Below are 19124 nucleotides of genomic sequence, written 5' to 3' on the forward strand. Positions count from 1 at the left end.
GTACCTCCTTTCTCCCTCCTAGCACCCTTTTTTCTCCTACCTTCTCCTTCCTTAGACTTCTCCACTTCTATGCACACCGTCTGCATTTAACTAATTACAAACAGAAATACAAAAATCAGCTTTTATTACAATTGCAACTTAATGAATATTACGCATAAATGTTTTAATTTACAATGTAAAAACCCTAATGAAAATTTAAATGTAATATTTCAATATTTCTTTTTAATTTTTAATTATACCATTCGCGGGTAGACTGCAGAGTACAGTGTATAGTGTGTATACCCGAATACTAAAAAGCTTGCTTTATGTGCATATATAACAAGGTTTTTATTCAACCTCGGACAGGAACCGTTAAACGGATATTTAAGAATTCAAAGAATAGTGTTTATGCAGTTTGCTCCGCTAATTTCAGAGTAAGATTAACGTTATTGTTATTATATCTTTTCATCATGTTATATGTAGCTCTTCCATGTTAAAAGGTGAATATCAAAGTTTTTATTTATCAACCAACTGTTTCGCTAGAAGCGTAAACAAAGGGAATGATCTGATCCCCCCCCCCCTCCCCTAGCCCTGGATAAGTTAAAACTATGGTTTCTCTATTGAGCCCTCATCTGTTATAATAAAAAGGTGTCAGCCCCCTGAAAACATTCCGTTTATGCCCCTGCCTTTCAATAGAAAATATTAAAAGGCTCATAATAGGGGTGCACTGTTTAAAAAGACGAATACGGCAAGAATTTCTTAATGTTTTTGAGACTCAACTTTTAAATAATTTGTATTATCATTTACTTAGAAAGCCGACAAAACTTAAAATAAAAATGGATCTGTAAATACAGTTCTTTTCTTTGACAATCGAGGAATAGTAAAAACACTTATTTGAGTTACAAAAATGCCCTCCTCCTCCTCATTGATTAAGAATAAATGTATGAAATAACTTTGGTTTCTAAGTTTAGCGGAGAGAGGTTTGGTTAGCTGCCGCAATATCCTCCAATAGGAATCCTTGCTCCGGGGGGATCCTAACTAAACCCACGGTGCAGAGCAGTCAACCCGGTCCTAACTCAGATCGTAACGTATATCGTATTCAGTTCAGTCTACTTCCGACCCTACCCCAGACAGCATGCATATCCCGCAGTATACATCCTGTTGTGTTCAAAATAGAAAAAGAAGATTATCCTTCTCTTCTCACGAGAAGAATTTTGAAGATAGATCCGAGGATCGAACCCTGATATCTCCTGTAACTCCGCCCTGCTCAAGTTCTGAAATCTATCCTGATTCTCCTGCATCAGTTCTATCCTATACCGAGGACTCTGATTACGAAGAGGAACCTATGTCTAAGGTTCCAAGATATATCGGAACTATTTATGAGGAACGGCTTGCTCCCCTCAGTCCTGTCACTTCCCTCCCCGTTCCAGTTTATGTCGGAGCAGGACACGGAAACTCAAAGAACAATATACTTCAAGTTAAACTTTTAGAATTAATAAATCTTGGAGAGGAAACCGTTCTAGACGAATTCCTAGAGGAGAACGGGAAACATGTTGATATAAACCAATACAGTGAGGATGGAGTTACTCCTCTACAGTTAGTTTGTCAAGAGGGAAGAAAGGTTTCTATAGCCCGAGTTCTTGTCAAGTACGGAGCTGATCTTAAACTTACATCACGGGACGGATGGTCTCCAATTCATATGGCAACCTTTTCCGGAAACCTGCAGCTGATGAATTTCATCCGAAATTGTCCAAAATGAAGAAAATTACAATTTCCTTATAATTCATCTCCTGATTAGTCAGTTATTCAGTCTTGTCATTTATTTCACGATTATACATTCAGATCTTTAAATATATTATATATTCATATACATATTCATATCAACTTGTTATTTTCTGAATACGAGAGGAACCCAGTTCTAAATTAAATCATGTTAAATATTAAAATGTTAGACAGATACGAGATAAAAGAGTACGATTTAATATCCTTACAATTAAACTACGATATAAATTTTAATTTCAGCAATTCAAGGTTTAATTTCGATAGTATTTGAATTGATTTATCAAAACGATAGTTCTAGTTAAAGGATATTATGTATTAAATGTAAGGTTCACCTAAAAAAAATATCACAGAAGGAAAACTATGAGATTGAATTTACTCAAGAAAACCTGTTTTAACTGTCCTGAACTAACCCTAACCTAATCTAAGTTTAAAATCTAGAGAACTAAAAAGTGTAGCATAACCTAACATTTTTACTGAACGTTATTCTTTACTCAACTATACCAGGTGCTGGTTTTCTTAATTATTCAACGAAAATTTTTTTGAAAAAAAAACAAATGGTTTCAATTTAATTCAATGAAAATCTAAATTTTTTATTTCCTTTTATTTTAAATCCAAATTGCTCAGTTTTATTTAAGTTCGAAATAAAACGAGATTTACAAACCGGGTTTTATTCAACTATCAATTCGTTAATGAATGGGGTTCTTAAACTCTAAGTTATTCACGAGTGTTTTTAAAAGGGGGCTCTTGCAGAAGTAAATTCTTTAAAGGGGTGTAGTAGGTCACGTGGATTTAACGGTTCTGTCAATGTTTCAGAAAGCTGTGACTTTCGATCACCATTTGACCCCTTACACATAATTTTTTGACCTTTTTCTTTAAAATTTTTTTGTCGGTATATACGTTTTGAACGAAATAGTATTAAGTAAACAAATCTGTAAGTTTAAAGATTGTTGAATTATAGACCAAAACACGTTTGATTCCAAATAAAAGAAACCAAATGATTCTCACACTGGTTAGTTTGGGATGAGGTGTAGTCAATGTAATTCATAAAGGGATTATTAATATTGTCTTGGTCATCGTGCAATACAAATCCTCGAGATTTCTATCATGATCACATATTTAACAATTTTACCGAGTTTAACGATTTTAACGATTTTATGCGTAACTCCTAATTAAATGAGTGCCATTAACGATTTTAAATCTAGAGTTCTGTTTCAACCATTCTCTAAATTAAAATCTTCCAATTAATTCAAAGTGAACTTATCTTATTAATTTAGTTTATTCGCTCAATGAACACGAGGACTCCCTTGCAATATTTAAATCAAAAATGTTCTTTCAAAAATAAAGATCATTTGGAATCATAAACGATAACCAGAAAACCATTGAGCTTGCGGCACATCAATTCTGCAATGTAAAACAGACCCATTTCACTTAATAAGTGATATTTTAACTTACTATTAAAGCTATTTGCTTTTTAACAACATCAAAAATGCAGTGCAGTATTGCTTTAATGTCGTTTTCCTATTTTACAGTTTTCTGGGAGAGGGAGGGGGGGTAATGTGCCGGAAAAGGAATCGTGGTTAAAAGGAAGAAGTTCGAAAAGAAAAAAAGGAAAGAAGAAAGAATAGAAAGAGGGTAAAAGATGGAACTAAGAAGGAAAAATCGAGAGAAAAAGGTAGAAAAGAGGGCGGAGACGGAGAAAAAGAGGAAAGAAGGAAAGAGGGATAGATGAAGAGACGAAAGAGAGAAGAAAAGGAGGGAAAGATTGAGAAGAAGTAAGGTATAGAGAGAAGGAGAAGGAAAGAAAGAAGAAAGGAGCGAAGGAGAGAGTTAAGGAGAGAGAGAAGGAGAGAGAGAAGGAGAAAGAGAAGGAGTAAGAGAATGAGAGAGAGAATGAGAGAGAGACCGAGAGAGAGAGAATGAGAGAGAGAATGAGAGAGAAAATGAGAGAGAGAATGAGAGAGAGAGTGTGAGAGAGAATGAGAGAGAGAATGAGAGAGAGAACGAGAGAACGATAGAGAGAATAAGGAGAGAAGGAGAATTTTTTGCAGGTGGAGAAAAATGTAATAGGGTCCATTTTTGCAACATTTAATTGCGCTATAAAAATCGTTAAGATTTGCACACAGATTGACTTTCATGTTTAAATTATTGTTAAGTGACAGTCAGGAAATATTATTAAAGAGTTTTAATGTTTGGAACATTGATTTCATTCTTTAAGAACACTGTAAAATTTTTGTGTCCGCTGTTGCAAGTGCTATCTCCCAAAGGATATAAGAATTGAAAGCAGTATCTCCTGTAGACCAAACCAAGCCAGGATAATTATGAGAACATATATCCCGCCTATTGATCCCTGATTTGCACTCCAAGCCCCCTTTTCCTGATCTGTTTCTGTTCCGGAGAAAAATTCTCGGCATTCTCTCATGGTTGCGATCTTTGACAACAGTCTACAGTCTACAAAGTCAGCTCCGCTAAGATTGACCTTACAACCTATTTGCATTCCTAAAGCTGAACCTTCTTTGTGAACATATTATAATATTATAACAGATAATATACAAATATTCAAAACCTTTCTTTACAGAAAATAAATCTTAAATTCCTATCATCAAAGCGTAAGATTGCTAAGGTTTTTGTTTAAAAGAATTTTCACACACTAATTATTTAATGACCCTTTAAATAAAGACGGCAATTGAAAATTTACTTTTAACCTTTATTTGATAAACAATGATTGAAATTTTGTCTTTTTTATTTGGAATGTTTTCTATCTGGAATATTTTCTATCTGGAATGTTTTTATCTGGAATGTTTTCTATCTGGAATGTTTTCTATCTGGCATGTTTTCTATCTGGAATGTTTTCTATCTGGAATGTTTTCTATCTGGAATGGTTTCTATCTGGAATGGTTTCTATCTGGAATGGTTTCTATCTGGAATGTTTTCTATCTAAAATGGAAAAGTTTCAGATAATTTCTTTAAAAAAACTTTGGCTGAAAAACAAAACAAAATATTATAGAAGAAAACAATTATAATATTATGTAATAATATAGATAAAACTAAACTAAATCAAAAAGAAAAAACTAATTCAAAATTGTAAATATCTAAAATGTAATAGTAATTTCTTAATTTTCATTATAAATTTTGAAATCAAATTTTAATTTGTAAATTGTAAATTATGTAAATTGTAAATTGTAAATGATAAAGCTATGAAATATTTATGGTTTAGTGTCTTCATTAAAATACGCCTCTAGACACCTAATCTGAATATATTTAATTTCATGGAAAATAAATAACGTTTTCATAATTCTTGGAGATTACATTTAAAACAATCTTGTTGAGTTATTCTATCAAAACTTTATTTATTTCCATGTTGAAATTGATTTCAATCGGGTTTTTCTGTTTAACCGATTCAATTTAGAACTTCATCTGAGATTTTAAACCGACTTCATCTGAGATTCTAAACCGACTTCATCTGAGATTCTAAACCGACTTCATCTGAGATTTTAAACCGACTTCATCTGAGATTTTAAACCGACTTCATCTGATCTACCCGTGTGAGCTGAAAGGCTGGGTATATATACTGACCGTGAGAAAGGTTGAACTGAACAGTTTTATGTAGATGATTATACCATTTATGCCATTTATACAAAGCGATATCATCTTTTCATGCTGAGACAAGAGAAGAACTCTAATACTAGCTTCTGGTTTTTCCTTTATTCAACTAAACCCAAACCTTTATGAGATATCTAAACTACTCTAGGGTTGTAATTCCTTTATTATTTGTCCAATTAAAGAAAGATAACTAGTAAGAAACACAATATTATCTCAAGAGAGATAAACAAGGAAATAGAATTTAAAAAGATTTTTTGTCATCCGATGTTAAGATAACCTCGAGTATGAGAAAAACACGGGTTGGCAGGCAAACTCTCAGCTTTCTCTGGGGTTAGTTCAAGACTGCACACACCGGTCAAAGTTTAGAAATAAACTGCACTTGCAGACAAATATAATATTTTAAGTGAAACTAGTATTAAGTTCAGAAATTGTAAGTTAATTGAATTATTATAAAATATTCTAGACATACAAATGTTTTAGATATTTTAAGAAAATTCTGCAAAACATTCATTGAAACTAGAGATTGGTACAACAAATGAGTTTTGGTGAAATTATTTATGAATATTTTTTTGAGTGTTATATTCTGAGGCATATTGATGTCTAAATCGGTGAAAACGACAGGAGACTGGATGTCACTTTTTCTAGGATCAAAATCAAGCTCCAGAGATACCCAGAATACCAGTACCAGGTACTCAGGTAGGTACTCACCACCTGGTGACTACTCCGGATCCAGGTATTCGAGTAGATACTCACCCACTGCAGACTTCTCGGGTAGCAGGTACTCCAGAGATGCTGTTACTTCTCCAGTAGGAGACTTTAGCGGGAGAAGAAGTTTTAGAACCGATCAACCTTCTCCTGGTCTTGAATATACTGGGAGTCGGTACTCCAGAGACGAAATATCATCTCCTCCTCCATACAGACGAACTCAATCTTACACTGCCAGCTCCAGATACCTTCCACAATACACATCCAGGTTAACAGATGAGAGTTCAGTTTCAGAGAAACCAGATTCAGGTTCATATCTAAGACGAGAGAATGAATCTGGATCTTCTCTCCAGAATGGGAAAGTACAAGAGTCTAAAAGTCGGAGTTCTGTCACAGTTCTCAATGAAGGAACCATTGTAATAAGAAGAGAGGGAGGAGTAGAAGACTCGAGTGATGAGGATGAAGGGGATGAGGAAGAGGATTGTCCAGAGGATGAAAAGCAACTTCCGTCTCCAGCTAGAGATCCTCTAGAGGTAAGAAATAAATTGAGAAAAATATTTTTTTTAAATGTGTTTTAAATACCATATGTTTAGATGGAAGAGGAAGAATTGCTGATAAAACTTCAAACTGCTGGCTTTCTTCTTAGTTTACCAGAAGTATATACATTGTTCATTTTACGTGTTGATGTTTGGTTGTTTATCTTTGTGTTAATTTGTAAAAATATTGTCTAGTTGTCTTGTACATATATATTACTAGGCTTTGAGGGCTATCCCTCCCCCTTTTCTCGCAAAGTTTTTAACTTTTAGTTGTTGCTCTTTATGTATCCAGTAGATACAACAAATTTTGATTTTGCAGTTGGCGGGGCTTGAACCATGAATCCTTGGATTATGGATCAAACACGCTAACCACTTCTCCATCAAACCTTGATGATTTGGTAATGAAATAGGGACCAGAGAGCTCAACCAGATCATTATAAGTTGAGGGCCTTGCATAATGCTAATTAGTGCACCTATTCATTACCACAGAGTACTCAAGTTTAGCAGACTAAACAAGCATATATATCTGATATATTGTCTAATTGCTAATGTTTTCTTAATGTCAATTGTATATGAAATTGTCTTATTGTCGTGTGTGTATATCTTTGTACTATTTTACCAATTGTCCTGTAACATGAACTTTTGAATGGACGGATAGAGATAAGCTCCTTCTCAAAAAGCTAAGATTTGTCTTTGCCTCCGTTTAGGTACCTTTACAAGTTATTAACCCTATCGTAAAGAATTAAATCTAAAGAGTTAAACTCTTAAATTCAAAAGTTTCCATCGTGGATATTAAGAAAAGCTTAGGTCTATCTCGACTAACAGTTTTTGACTCTGTTTTATGCATAAATCATATATTTTTGTAGTAAAGAGTTTAAACTTTTGTAAATTATCCGTTCATTTTGTATTTGACGTTTTCCCAGGAAGAGCAGGCAAAGAGAAGATTAGTTGAGATCCGACAGATAAGAGAGAACCCTGATCTATTTAAACCTGAGAACTCCCGAGACTGGAAGTTTAGCCTGATATCTCAGGACCTTGCTAAACCTAACACTGCCAGGGCAGAGGAGGAGAAAATATTACTTTTGGTAAATATAAAATGAACTGAGGTTTTGCCCCAAACTCAAATTTTCAAATTTCTATATCTTCGCAACCTGATCGTGAAAACCTTTGACATTTTATCTAACAGAATTCATAGTTTGAAATATCAAAGGTCTCCGAAATTGAGTTGAATGAAAAGATATAGAGAAAATAAAATCAGGGTTAGTTGCAAGAACTCAATTTCTTTAATAATAATAATAATAATAATGATAATAATAACAATAACTAGCTGAAGTGCCCGGCGTTGCCCGTGGAATTAAAAGAAATTGGGCCACCTATATATATATATTCAGCACACATAAATATTTATATGAGCAAATAGCTTTAATAGATAGAAGATAATAAAAGTATTATTTAGAGGTTGTGTTCCCGCGGTATCTCCGACGTGGAGCAGACGGATATCCAGGTTCGGTTGCAGGAGCTCTGGAGAGACCGGAGAGAGGAGGTTGAGCGAGGAGTTGGAAAGTTAGAGGAAGAATATGAACATCATCTGACGGAGTCAAGCACTGAGATATCGGAGCTAGAAGGATCTATTCGAGGGAAACAAGCTGCAATATCTAAACTACAGGGATATACGATCAGGATTATAAATATTTCAGTTTTATAAAAAACCCATGGTTTAAAGGGACTGTACGCATAATTTCAAGTGACCCTCCATGCAAAGATAGCAATGCTCGATTCACAAATGAACCTTTGAAACCGTTCTCTGATCATTTATGTGGAGGATATTCTCATTTTTCTAGGCTTAAAAGTATGTTTTCCTGCAGCAAAATTTTCAAATTGAAAATTATCAGTTTTCCAAATTATAAACTTAAGCTTTTAAGGGTACCGTTGTAAATCGGACATTGCAATCTTTGCATGAAGGGTCACTTTGAATTACACTTACAGTCACTTTAAAGACAGTTCTGTTTTCTGTATTATATATTCTGGGTTCAGGAGGAGTTGTTGATTCTCAGTATCAGGAAAGAGAAGGTTGCTCAGGATATGGAGAAGGTATGTTTTTTCAAGATTGTGTTCATCATTAGATCATTATAGTACTCAGGGTTTTCCTCATGCAGGGGAACTCACAAAGGAAGAGACTTTAATGCCGACCTACATATCGTTGACTAACCCACTCTAAAAGTTAAATTTGGTTTTCTTTCCTAAATCTGTCTCTTAGTTGATTTGGGAAAGAAAGAATCAAATGCAGGGATCCATGTAAACAACAATACTGGACAAATTCCCTACACGCGTCTAAAAAGTCTCATTCTTTTTGGGTAGCCCTGTAAATATTTGCTTTGTCTGTCTGTTTGTATCAAATAACGTTAAAACGGCTGAAACGATCGCACCACATTTCATAAAGCTCATTTCGCGGATTTGAGCATTATCAAGTTTTAAAAATCTATACAACTTTTTCTGTTAAAATTTTTCAATTTCGACATAATTCTTCCCTGGGGTTATGAAAGATATGTAGTGGTGGTGATGGGAAATATTTGGTTTGAATTAAAAACTTTAAAAAAAAACTTCAAATATTTCAAAACTGCGTTCTGTTAAAGTTTGCTTCTATTTACCTTTGCAATATTTTTGTCCTAAAGAATATATAAGGGAAAAACAGATCGTTTGTGGTTTGTTTTTGGCTCGTTTTTTGTTTTTTTTTTGGCTCGTTTTTTGTATATATTTTCTCTGAGGGGCAAAATTTGGCAAAATGTAGGAAAAGCAAATATTTAGAATAAACAACTTTGACATTGTAAAACTTTCTGATTTTTGTGAAACTTTTTAAAAGTTCAAAAGCTCTCAAAAACGAACCAAGTTACTTCCCAAGAGATACAAGACAGAAATGTTATATATTATTTGCCAACCTTCTATCTTGACATAATGTTTTTGATAACATATTGACAGACATCTAAGAAAGGATTACTGTGTGATCTCTGAAGATAAATTAATCTAGAATTTATTGCATATTTGAATATTGTCAAGAATAGTGTTAAAATGTAAATTCTAAGAGAAGGCGTGAGATCTGTGATAAATTCTCGAGTGTGAGAATATTGAGATAATTGGTGAGACTACTCAGCTCCACCCCTCACTCTTATCCCATTAGTGGGTGTTTGAATACGAAACCCTGGATCCTCGTCCTGTCTAGCTCCAGTATAGGATTAGGTTTCCTACTTCAATATCAGCCAAGGTTTCTGTAAGGATCTTTTAAATCCGACTTTGACAAAGCGTCTGGTTTCCAGATCTAATGATAAGACTCCTAATCTGGGATCTAGAGATAAGATTGAATGGTTGAAGGAGACGGAGCTAAATACAAGACTACAGACCGGAGAATGATTTAACAAATTGACGGAAATAATTCAATTTAATTCTTTAATCTAATCCATACACTGTATAAAAGAGGGCTGACACCTGTTTTAACAATCAGTATTCAATATCTGAAAATTATTAAATACGTATCATTCTAATTTTCTTTTATTAGTTTATCAATTTAAAATTTTGAACAAATTTTAAATTCATCAAAATCCATATTCATCTCGAATAAATCAATAAACTTTCCTTCTATATCCCACGCATCTGAAATTCATAAACTATAATTTTAACTCCCCCCCCCCCGGTTTATTTTGTTCTTAAACCCCTTACGCTTTCTCAACTATTTATGTTTAAGGTTTCCGTGAAGCACCAGGAGAAGTTAAAGGAACTGCAGGATGAGATTGTAGGGTTGGAAACCCGGAGTTCAGAGTACAGTGTTGTAACCAAGAAGAGTAAGGAAGGAGAGAGTTCACTTCCTGAGGATGAGAGATCGGAGATAGAATCTGAGCTGGAGTGTCCGGTCTGTTTAGGTAAAATTAAAAAGCAACATAGGGCGCCATGAGATACTTTTGAACTACAAACTCCTGAAAAACAAACTAATGGTTACAACCTCTTGAAATGCAATTTCCTGAAATACAATCTCCTGAAATACAATCTCCTGAAGTTCAACCTCCTGAAATGCAATATCCTGAAATACAAGCTCCTGAAATAAAATCTCCTGAAATACAATCTCCTGAAGTACAATATCCTGAAATGCAATCTCCTGAAATACAATCTCCTGAAATACAATCTCCTGAAATACAATCTCCTTAGATAAAATCTCCTGAAATACAATCTCCTGAAATACAATCTCCTGAAGTACAATCTCCTGAAATACAATTTCCTGAAATACAATCTCCTGAAATACAATCTCCTGAAAAACAATCTCCTGAAATACAATCTCCTGAAGTACAATCTCCTGAAGTTCAACTTTTGAAATGCAATCTCCTGAAATATAATCTCCTGAAATAAAATCTCCTGAAATACAATCTCCTGAAATAAAATCTCCTGAAATACAATCTCCTGAAGTTCAACCTCCTTAAATACAATCTCCTGAAGTTCAACCTCCTGAAATGCAATCTCCTGAAATACAATCTCCTGAAATACAATCTCCTGAAATACAATCCCCTGAAGTACAATCTCCTGAAATAAAATCTCCTGAGATACAATCTCCTGAAGTACAATCTTCTGAAATACAATCTCATAAAATACAATATTCTGAGAAGACTCCTTAAAAACTCTAATTTATATATCTTCATATCTTATCAACCAAATGGTGTTAACCTTTGATATTTCAAGCTTAAATTAGTTGATGTTTAATGGTTTAGGATAGCGGGTTGCAAAGATATAAGGATTAGAAAATTAGAGTTTGTGGTAAGAACTTAGTTCCTTTGTTCCCGCATTACTCGGCCTCCTTGCAAAGGGGCCACAGATAGTGGTCTCTAACCTGGAACAAAAGATTTTTTTAAATGGCGGAGTTTGTTTATTTATAAGTTAGTACTTTTAGAAAATTCTTTTATACGTCCAATCAAAATTTTGCTATGGCGACGTAATTGGTCAAAACCTAGAATAATACATTAAGTTATTCTTTAGAAATATCTCGTCCCCCGATATACCAGTGTGGAGAAGGACATATAGTTTGCTCCACCTGTAAACCTTTACTGAAAACCTGTTGTCTCTGTGAGAGTAAGTACTCTGAGCCTCCCATAAGATGCAGGTTTGCAGAGAAACTTGCTGCTAAATATTTCAAAGAGGATGGAGATTAAACCCAAGATTTATACAAATTATGATTAACCATTATACTCGAATAAAAGGTAAATACTAAACCTGGAAACCTTGGTTATAAACGGATATCATGTTTATGTTCAAGATAAAGGTTGGGGGAAGAATTAATTAATTGAACGTATTCAGCTCACGTCTCCTCTCTCCTCTTAGTTTGGGAGAAATGTTCGCATGCCAAACCTTGAATTTATATATATACTTTGCTTGTCTCTGTCTGTCTGTCTGTCTGTTTGTATCCAATAAACGTCAAAACGACTGAACCGAACGGGCCCAAATTTTGTGAGAGACCTCAGGTGACACCAGGGAAGTTTTATGAATGATCAAAATGTAAAAATTTGTGTTTAACAGTTTTTATTTCTGTGCAATTATGAAAATGCGCGAAAAAATATTATGAAATCCGCAAAATTTTATTTTTTACTTTTTTATACTGTACAAAGAGAGATGCTCAAGATGCTCAAAGCCACAATTAAAAGTTAAAATTGAAGATGGACGCGAAGCGCCCGAAAAGCCTAGTATTCATAATTTAATTTTAGCATGGGATTAAATTTCAGATTGCTTTTACAAACACATCTGAATTTTGGGTTCAACATTTAAAAATGTTATCTAGGTCCAGGTTAGATACTCTCAGAGCAGTATGTATATATAGTTCTCTTGGTTCAGGTTAAATAATATGAAATGTTCTACAGGGATCAGCTGCCGATTCAAGTTAGAGAGAAGTAGTTCAACTTAGTCTACGTAATTTAACTACTTCTAGTTATTCATTAGATTTTGTCACAAGTGAAGGTCGAATATTCAGAAAATATTCTTTACAGGTTCAGGTTTAGTAATCTATATCGGTTCTCCAGGTTTAGGTGTAATCCTCGGACATAGAATCAGTTCTCCAAGCTTATAAAAATACTCAGTACCAGTTTAAAAAGGTTCAAAGTATGTAGCAAGAATAATTTTTAAAGGTAAAGATCAAATTTGTAATCCCAGTATACTCCAGATTTCGGTTAAATCCATTAAAAGGGGGGTAAGGAAAATTAATTACTTACAGCATCATTTATTAAAATTGGCTGATCGCATAAAAACTTTATTAACTTGGTATTGGTATTAAAGATTAAAGCCTTGCATCAGTTCAAGGTCCAGGGTAAAGAGTTGATTATCTGATGCATTATATTAAGGTCTAAACCAACATTTCTCTAGGATGTATCTCAAGGATTAAACCAACTTTTCTCTACGATATATCTTAAGGATTAAAACAACATTTCTCTAGGATATATATCAAAGATTAAACCAACATTTCTCTAGGATATATATCAAAGATTAAACCAACATTTCGTTAGGATATATCTCAAGGATTAAACCAAAATTTCTCTAGGATATATATAAAAAATAAACCAACATTTCGTTGGTATATATCTCAAGGATTAAACCAAAATTTCACTAGGATATATCTCAAGAATTAAACCAAAATTTCTCTATGATATATCTCAAGGGTTAAACCAAAGAGAATAGAATATATATTAGAGTAGAATTTAGAAAAAAGTGTAAAACGACCATTTTGTCGTACGGTTTCCATACTGCAGGTGTACTTCACACATTTTTGCTATATAACCTTTTGGGCCCTGGAACATCACTTTACAAACGATGATTTTCCGTTATAACTATAAATCAACTTATGTTTTTTATTCACCTAATTCATTTTATAAAGTTTATTTAACAGCTTTAAAATATTCGAAATTGAAATGGATAGTCTAGGGAACATACTGTATAAATGTACTCTACTGCATATAATTTGTGAACATTTATATGATTTGTACACCTTGAACTCCCTTTCAGGCTGAAAAAGACTGACAAATTTAATACCTAGGGATTGTCTAAATTCCACTCTAATATATATTCTCTTTGGATTAAACCAACATTTCTCAAGGATATATCTCAAGGATTAATCCAAAATTTCTCTAAGAAATCTCAAGGATTAAACCAACATTTCTCTAGGATATATCTCCAAAATCCTCCAAATAACAAAAGAATAGGTTCGTTATACACATCCTGGTCCTCCTTTACAAACCACTTTATCCCGGTTCATTGAATTAATTTTAAATTCTTTAAAATATCTATTTTCAGGTTTAACATGGATTTTCTTTAAGAACCTCGGGTCTCAGCTCAGAGTAATGCAACAGAATACAATTTTCATGAAACTTCTCCGTAAAAATATAAACTTCAGAGAATGATGATAAACACGATATTTTACAGAACAGAAACTGATTACTCCTCACAAAATTTTATTTTCAAATCCCTTCATCTTTGCAACTGATTATGTAAACAAATATTGTAACAAAATTCATTGCAATTTAAATATCAAAGGTGTACGATATCACATTGTAAAGATATAAGGATTACAAAATTAAAGTTTGTAGAAAGCGATCAGTTCAATTTTTTTTTCTTCAAACCATTCGACTCGAAGACAACTTAAATGATTACAGTTACGTTTGAATTAAAAAATATTTAAATCTTTTTAGGTTTAAATATTATTTGCTTATAAGTTAATATTAATATTTGTTTAAAGCTAGCGTGAGTTGCATATTAGTTTTAGTATTGTCGTCTCAGAGCCTAGTTCAGGGTACAAGAGGAACTATAGATACAGTCCTTTATACCTTGATGCAAAGGTGAACATTGGGGTTTCGTCCTAAACAGAGATATCTTTGATCCTTCGATCTTGGTTCTGGATTAGACCGGAGATGGTTTCTAGAGAGAGGTTTGATCGGAAACCTGGGATGAGAATGAGAAACTATGTTCCCCCTATTCCCAGGGTTTCTATGAGAAGGTTTCCGTTTCCTCTGGGGCTGAGAATATTCTCACTATGTGACATTTCTACAGAGCCCTCTATGGGAACCATGATAAAACTACATGGGTTGGTTTCAACAACTTTATAACTAAGAATGGTCTATTACGAGTTTTTATATTTTTTATATTTTTCTTCTCTTTAAACTTTTAGCCACTCATTCCTTCTTTTCATTCATTTTATCAGTTTTTTCTGACTGGATTCAGAATTTGCTTTTAATGTTACACAAAGAACTTGGATCTTTGTCACAAACTCTAATTTTCTAATTTTCATATCTTTGCAACCTGATGGGGCAAACCTTTGATATTTTAAACTTGGATCATTTAATCTAACAGAATTCATAGTTTGACATTCTAAGGGTATATGACATTGAGTTGTAAAGGTAAAGGGATTAGAAACGGAGAATTTGTGGCAAAATATGTATATCCAAAAAACAGATTTCCCATTTGATGTTTTTTTCAGGAAACCAGGTTTCCCATCTGAAGGTTTCTTTTCAAAAACCAGGTTTTCCATCTAATGGTTTCCTTTTAGAAAGCCAGGTTTTCCATCTAATGGTTTCACTATAGAAGATCTCTTAATCTGAAGGTTCCAATCAAGAAATCATTTTTTCCAACGCCAGGTTTCCTTTAATTAAAATCCTTTCTATCTAAGTTTCTTGTCAGGATTTCAGCTTTCCCAACATAAAAATTCCTGTCAGGAATTCAGGTTTGCACGATTTAAGGTTTTCTGTCAAGAATTCAAGTTTTCCAATTCAAAGATTCCTGTCAGTTATTTAGGTTTCCAGGTTCGAAGGTTCCTGACAGGGATTTGGTTTTCCTAGTTTTCCCAATTTAAAGTTTCCTGCCAGGAAATCATGCTTTCTATTTTAAAATTTCCTGACCGGAATTCAAGTTTTCCCAGTTTTCCCATTTTAAAGTGTCCTGTCAGGAAATCATGCTTTCTATTTTAAAATTTCCTGACAGGAATTCAAGTTTCCCAGTTTTCCCATTTTAAAGTTTCCTGTCAGGAAATCATGCTTTCTGTTTTAAAATTTCCTGACCGGAATTCAAGTTTTCCCATTTTAAAGTTTCCTGTCAGGAATTCAGGTTTAAAGTTTCTTTTTAAGAATTTATTATGTTATGCATTTAATCAATCATTTAAGTTAACAAATATTGAACACATCCCGCCTTGGTTAAGTTGATAATGTGAATATATTATGCAACCTAGTTGTTTGATACTGGATACGTTTAAATGCTGGGATTTAAATAATGAATAATAATATCGGAGTTGAGAATACATTTCCTCCTCTCCGGCCTCCTCCCCGGTTCAGCTCGGTGGGAAAGGATCGAAGCTCTGTGAGAAATTTCTCAGGTTGGCTGAAAGGCGAATCAACGCTTCTCCTGGTTCTCTCGACATTGTTCGGAACTTACATCCGTCCCTGAACCTTGAGGCGCCCAAACCTTGTAAATACTTGAGAATTATTGTGAACCATGTACCATCACATTCCTAGAATACTCTAAGATACTTAAGGAAGGTTCATTGAAAAATTAAAGTTTTTCTTGAAATAATAAGATTTCAAAAACGTCCTTCCTTTCTTTTTTTCCATGACTTTTTTCCTAAGCATGCGGCTTTATAGATTCTTTGAATTCAAAGCATCAGATATATCTAAGGTTTAAGTCGGCTAGCACATATTTTAACCCCTTTTGTGTGCGATACTTATTCTAAAACACTACGTATTTTTTATGGGAATTATGTTATGTAATCGGACATTTCTAGCTCTGTTTAGTTTCACGCTATACAGGATCTGTGAAACAACGACGGAAAACAAAATAACCGATTTCAAATTTTTAATATTTGGAATGCAATTTGGAAACATTAATCTGGACTCTCTGTATATTTCAAATATGACAAAAATAAAATATGAAAGATATTCTTGTAAAATATTCAACGTTGATTAAATTCTGAAAATGTTATAAAAAAAAACTCTTGCAACTTTTATTCTCCCAGAATTGAAAAACTTGAAAAGTAAAAAACGACGTTTCTGCAAAAACAGTTTATATATATTTATTCTCTCACATGAGTGTTGAACCCCCCTTCGGGTGGGAACGGCCGTTATAATTTCTGGATCTCACGGGGCCCGGCAGGGTCGGAGAGTATATTCTAGGGTTCATGATCGGGTCATATCCTTACAAATATCAATACATGAAGATACACATCCTTCTCATCCCAATCCTAAATATCACACCCGTCCCTCCTTCCACTTAGTATCCTAATAAACATGTTGTTAGATGGTTAAATCATTAAGATGAGACAGATGTGAATCCACGGTTCCAACTTCCCCTCTCTTCACACCCGTTTCACTTCCACTTGTAGTTCCTATATATCTATCCCGGCAAAAAATGCCAAGGAGTGATTGAAGATTCAAAAAAGAATACGTTAATTATTTGAATCCGAAGCTTTTTTTTGCCACGACAATCAATCAATCAATTGGTTGTTGTTAAGTATACGTATTCAGTTTGTCACTGACCGAAAACATTTCTTCTCTTTTAATTTTCCTTCCACCCAATCTCCATCTCTCCAAGTTTTCAATCTCCTTCCACCCAACCCTTCTCTCTCTATGTTTTAATTGGTATTTTATCCAACCGTTGTGTTTCCAAGTTTTCATTTTCCTTCCGTCCAACCCTTATTCCCTCACGTTTTTATTTTCCTTCCATCCAACCCTTCTATCCCCGTTTTCATCCTCCTTCCATCCAACCCTTCTATCCCCGTTTTCATCCTCATTCCATCCACCCTGTCTAACTCTAACCCCATTTCTCACTCTTTAGTCTTCACACCTAATCCAATCTAATTAAAACGAATTGAAAACCCTGAGAACTAGTTTCTGCTCCTGTTGGAAGAGTACTGGTTAAATATGTATAATATTAAATAATCTCGTGAACTCAAACAGTTTTTACAATCGTTTCTTCAACTACACCTTTTAACAGCCCAAGCCCTGTTTATCAGATACTAAAAGATAAAAGCAGTTCTCTTCGGATAACAGATATTGTTTGAATTAATTTAATCTTTCTCCTGCAGAATGTTAATTGAATTAATTAGCAAAGATTGCCTGCCTGGGTTAATTGTCTTCACTCTAACAATTTAACTTTTTATTTAAACTTTGTATTCAAGGTTTTTCCTGGCAAAGGTTTTTATCCACCCCACTCTTAATTTATTAATAAACATTCATTCAGTGTTATATTGTTTGAATTTTAAATAGTTTTTTTTTTGACGAGGATTGAACTAGAAATAAATTTAAATTTTAAAACAAGCATGAGACCGTGGGAGGGATGTCCCGAGGGTAGGGAGGGTGTAACCGTGCATGGTCCGTGGGGGGAGGAGGGGATACAGGAATTCATATGGGCTGAGAGGGAGGAGGTAGAGAAAAGAAAATAGACATGGGTAGTAAACATAGAACCACAGGAAGATGATATTTATGCCTCTTAACATTTTTAAAACTTTTTTTCTGAAGTTTTATAATTTATATGTTGTTCATCTCCTGAACCCTTTAGTTTAACATGTACTGTATATTGAGTCTCGAGTCTATAGGATGGGATTTGGGAGTATTTTTAGGATCAAGAGAGGGAGGCAGTGATCAAGAAGTATTAGGAGGAGTGAAGTATTCTAGATTATATGAACTCCAAGTATTGTAAAGCGGAGAATAGGGAGTACTAATTATATTTAAGTATGGAGTTGAAAGATTTAGAACACCTGACGGGTTGGGGTTGAGAAGGAGACGTCTACAGTTCCTTTAAAGTATATAATTCAAGTTACGTCTACAGTTCCTTTAAAGTATATAATTCAAGTTACGTCTACAGTTCCTTTAAATAATATGATTCAAATGGTGAAAGTATGATCTAGATACAGAGTTACCCACAAAGGATTTGACTTTAATTACCTGAAACTTCTGAAACTTTGCGGTCCTTATTGTATATTATTATGTAAATGATTGAATAAATGTTCTTAAAAAATGCAATCAACCATGAATTCAGTAGGCTTTTCAGTAAATTGAACGGTCGCTTTTTGGGTCATCCTGTATGTACTTTTCTATGGAAATCATTTCGATGTATCCGTTTGCACGTGATCACTGCACTGCATCAAATAAAGCAAGGAATCTTGAAGCTTAAAATCTTGTATGAAAGATTTGAAAGGTCTGTTTCGATCCATTATTCCAAGGTATTTGGATGAAAGGACGCTTCTCCAGGTCTGCTGGGAGATGGCGTGGATTCCGTGAACCTACTCACCCTGGATCTATATCGTATAATATCTTCTCAAGATCACTAACCATAAACTACTATTATAAAACCAAACTTGAAAACAATCTTTTTGAAGAAAACTTAACCTCAAATTTCAGATAAGTTCTTTATATTTTAGGAAACAAGTATCTTAAAACAAACTTTTAATGAATATTAATAATAATGTGTCCTATTTATTTATGTACGCTTCGCTTTGTGCTTTCTTCTAACACTAACATTTAT

At 33.9% G+C, this 19124-nt stretch overlaps 2 protein-coding genes across 2 annotated transcripts; both read left to right on the plus strand.

The window, feature by feature from the left end:
* The first annotated feature begins 1104 nt into the window (after nucleotides 1-1104).
* On the plus strand, nucleotides 1105-1857 carry LOC111696372 (uncharacterized). The gene has a single exon (XM_023465964.1). The coding sequence runs from the start codon at nucleotides 1115-1117 to the stop codon at nucleotides 1736-1738; it is 624 nt and encodes a 207-aa protein (XP_023321732.1). The 5' UTR covers nucleotides 1105-1114; the 3' UTR covers nucleotides 1739-1857.
* Nucleotides 1858-5714: 3857 nt separating this feature from the next.
* On the plus strand, nucleotides 5715-11856 carry LOC111696341 (uncharacterized). The gene is made up of 7 exons (XM_023465926.1): nucleotides 5715-6599; nucleotides 6660-6722; nucleotides 7526-7687; nucleotides 8059-8268; nucleotides 8637-8693; nucleotides 10339-10513; nucleotides 11616-11856. Exons 1-7 carry the CDS (start codon nucleotides 5958-5960, stop codon nucleotides 11786-11788), a joined length of 1482 nt encoding a protein of 493 aa, XP_023321694.1. The 5' UTR covers nucleotides 5715-5957; the 3' UTR covers nucleotides 11789-11856.
* Nucleotides 11857-19124: the final 7268 nt, after the last annotated feature.

This window comes from Eurytemora carolleeae, unplaced genomic scaffold, assembly GCF_000591075.1.
Source record: "Eurytemora carolleeae unplaced genomic scaffold, Eaff_2.0 scaffold28, whole genome shotgun sequence".
Lineage (NCBI taxonomy): Eukaryota > Metazoa > Arthropoda > Copepoda > Calanoida > Temoridae > Eurytemora > Eurytemora carolleeae.

Excerpts from the sequence above, each read along its gene's own strand:
- LOC111696372 (XM_023465964.1), top strand. The coding sequence starts at position 1,115 with ATGCATATCCCGCAGTATACATCCTGTTGTGTTCAAAATAGAAAAAGA.
- LOC111696341 (XM_023465926.1), top strand. The coding sequence starts at position 5,958 with ATGTCTAAATCGGTGAAAACGACAGGAGACTGGATGTCACTTTTTCTA. Across the intron at positions 7,688-8,058 it reads AGGAGAAAATATTACTTTTG|AGGTTGTGTTCCCGCGGTAT; the intron begins GTAAATATAAAA and ends AGTATTATTTAG. Across the intron at positions 8,694-10,338 it reads TTGCTCAGGATATGGAGAAG|GTTTCCGTGAAGCACCAGGA; the intron begins GTATGTTTTTTC and ends TTTATGTTTAAG.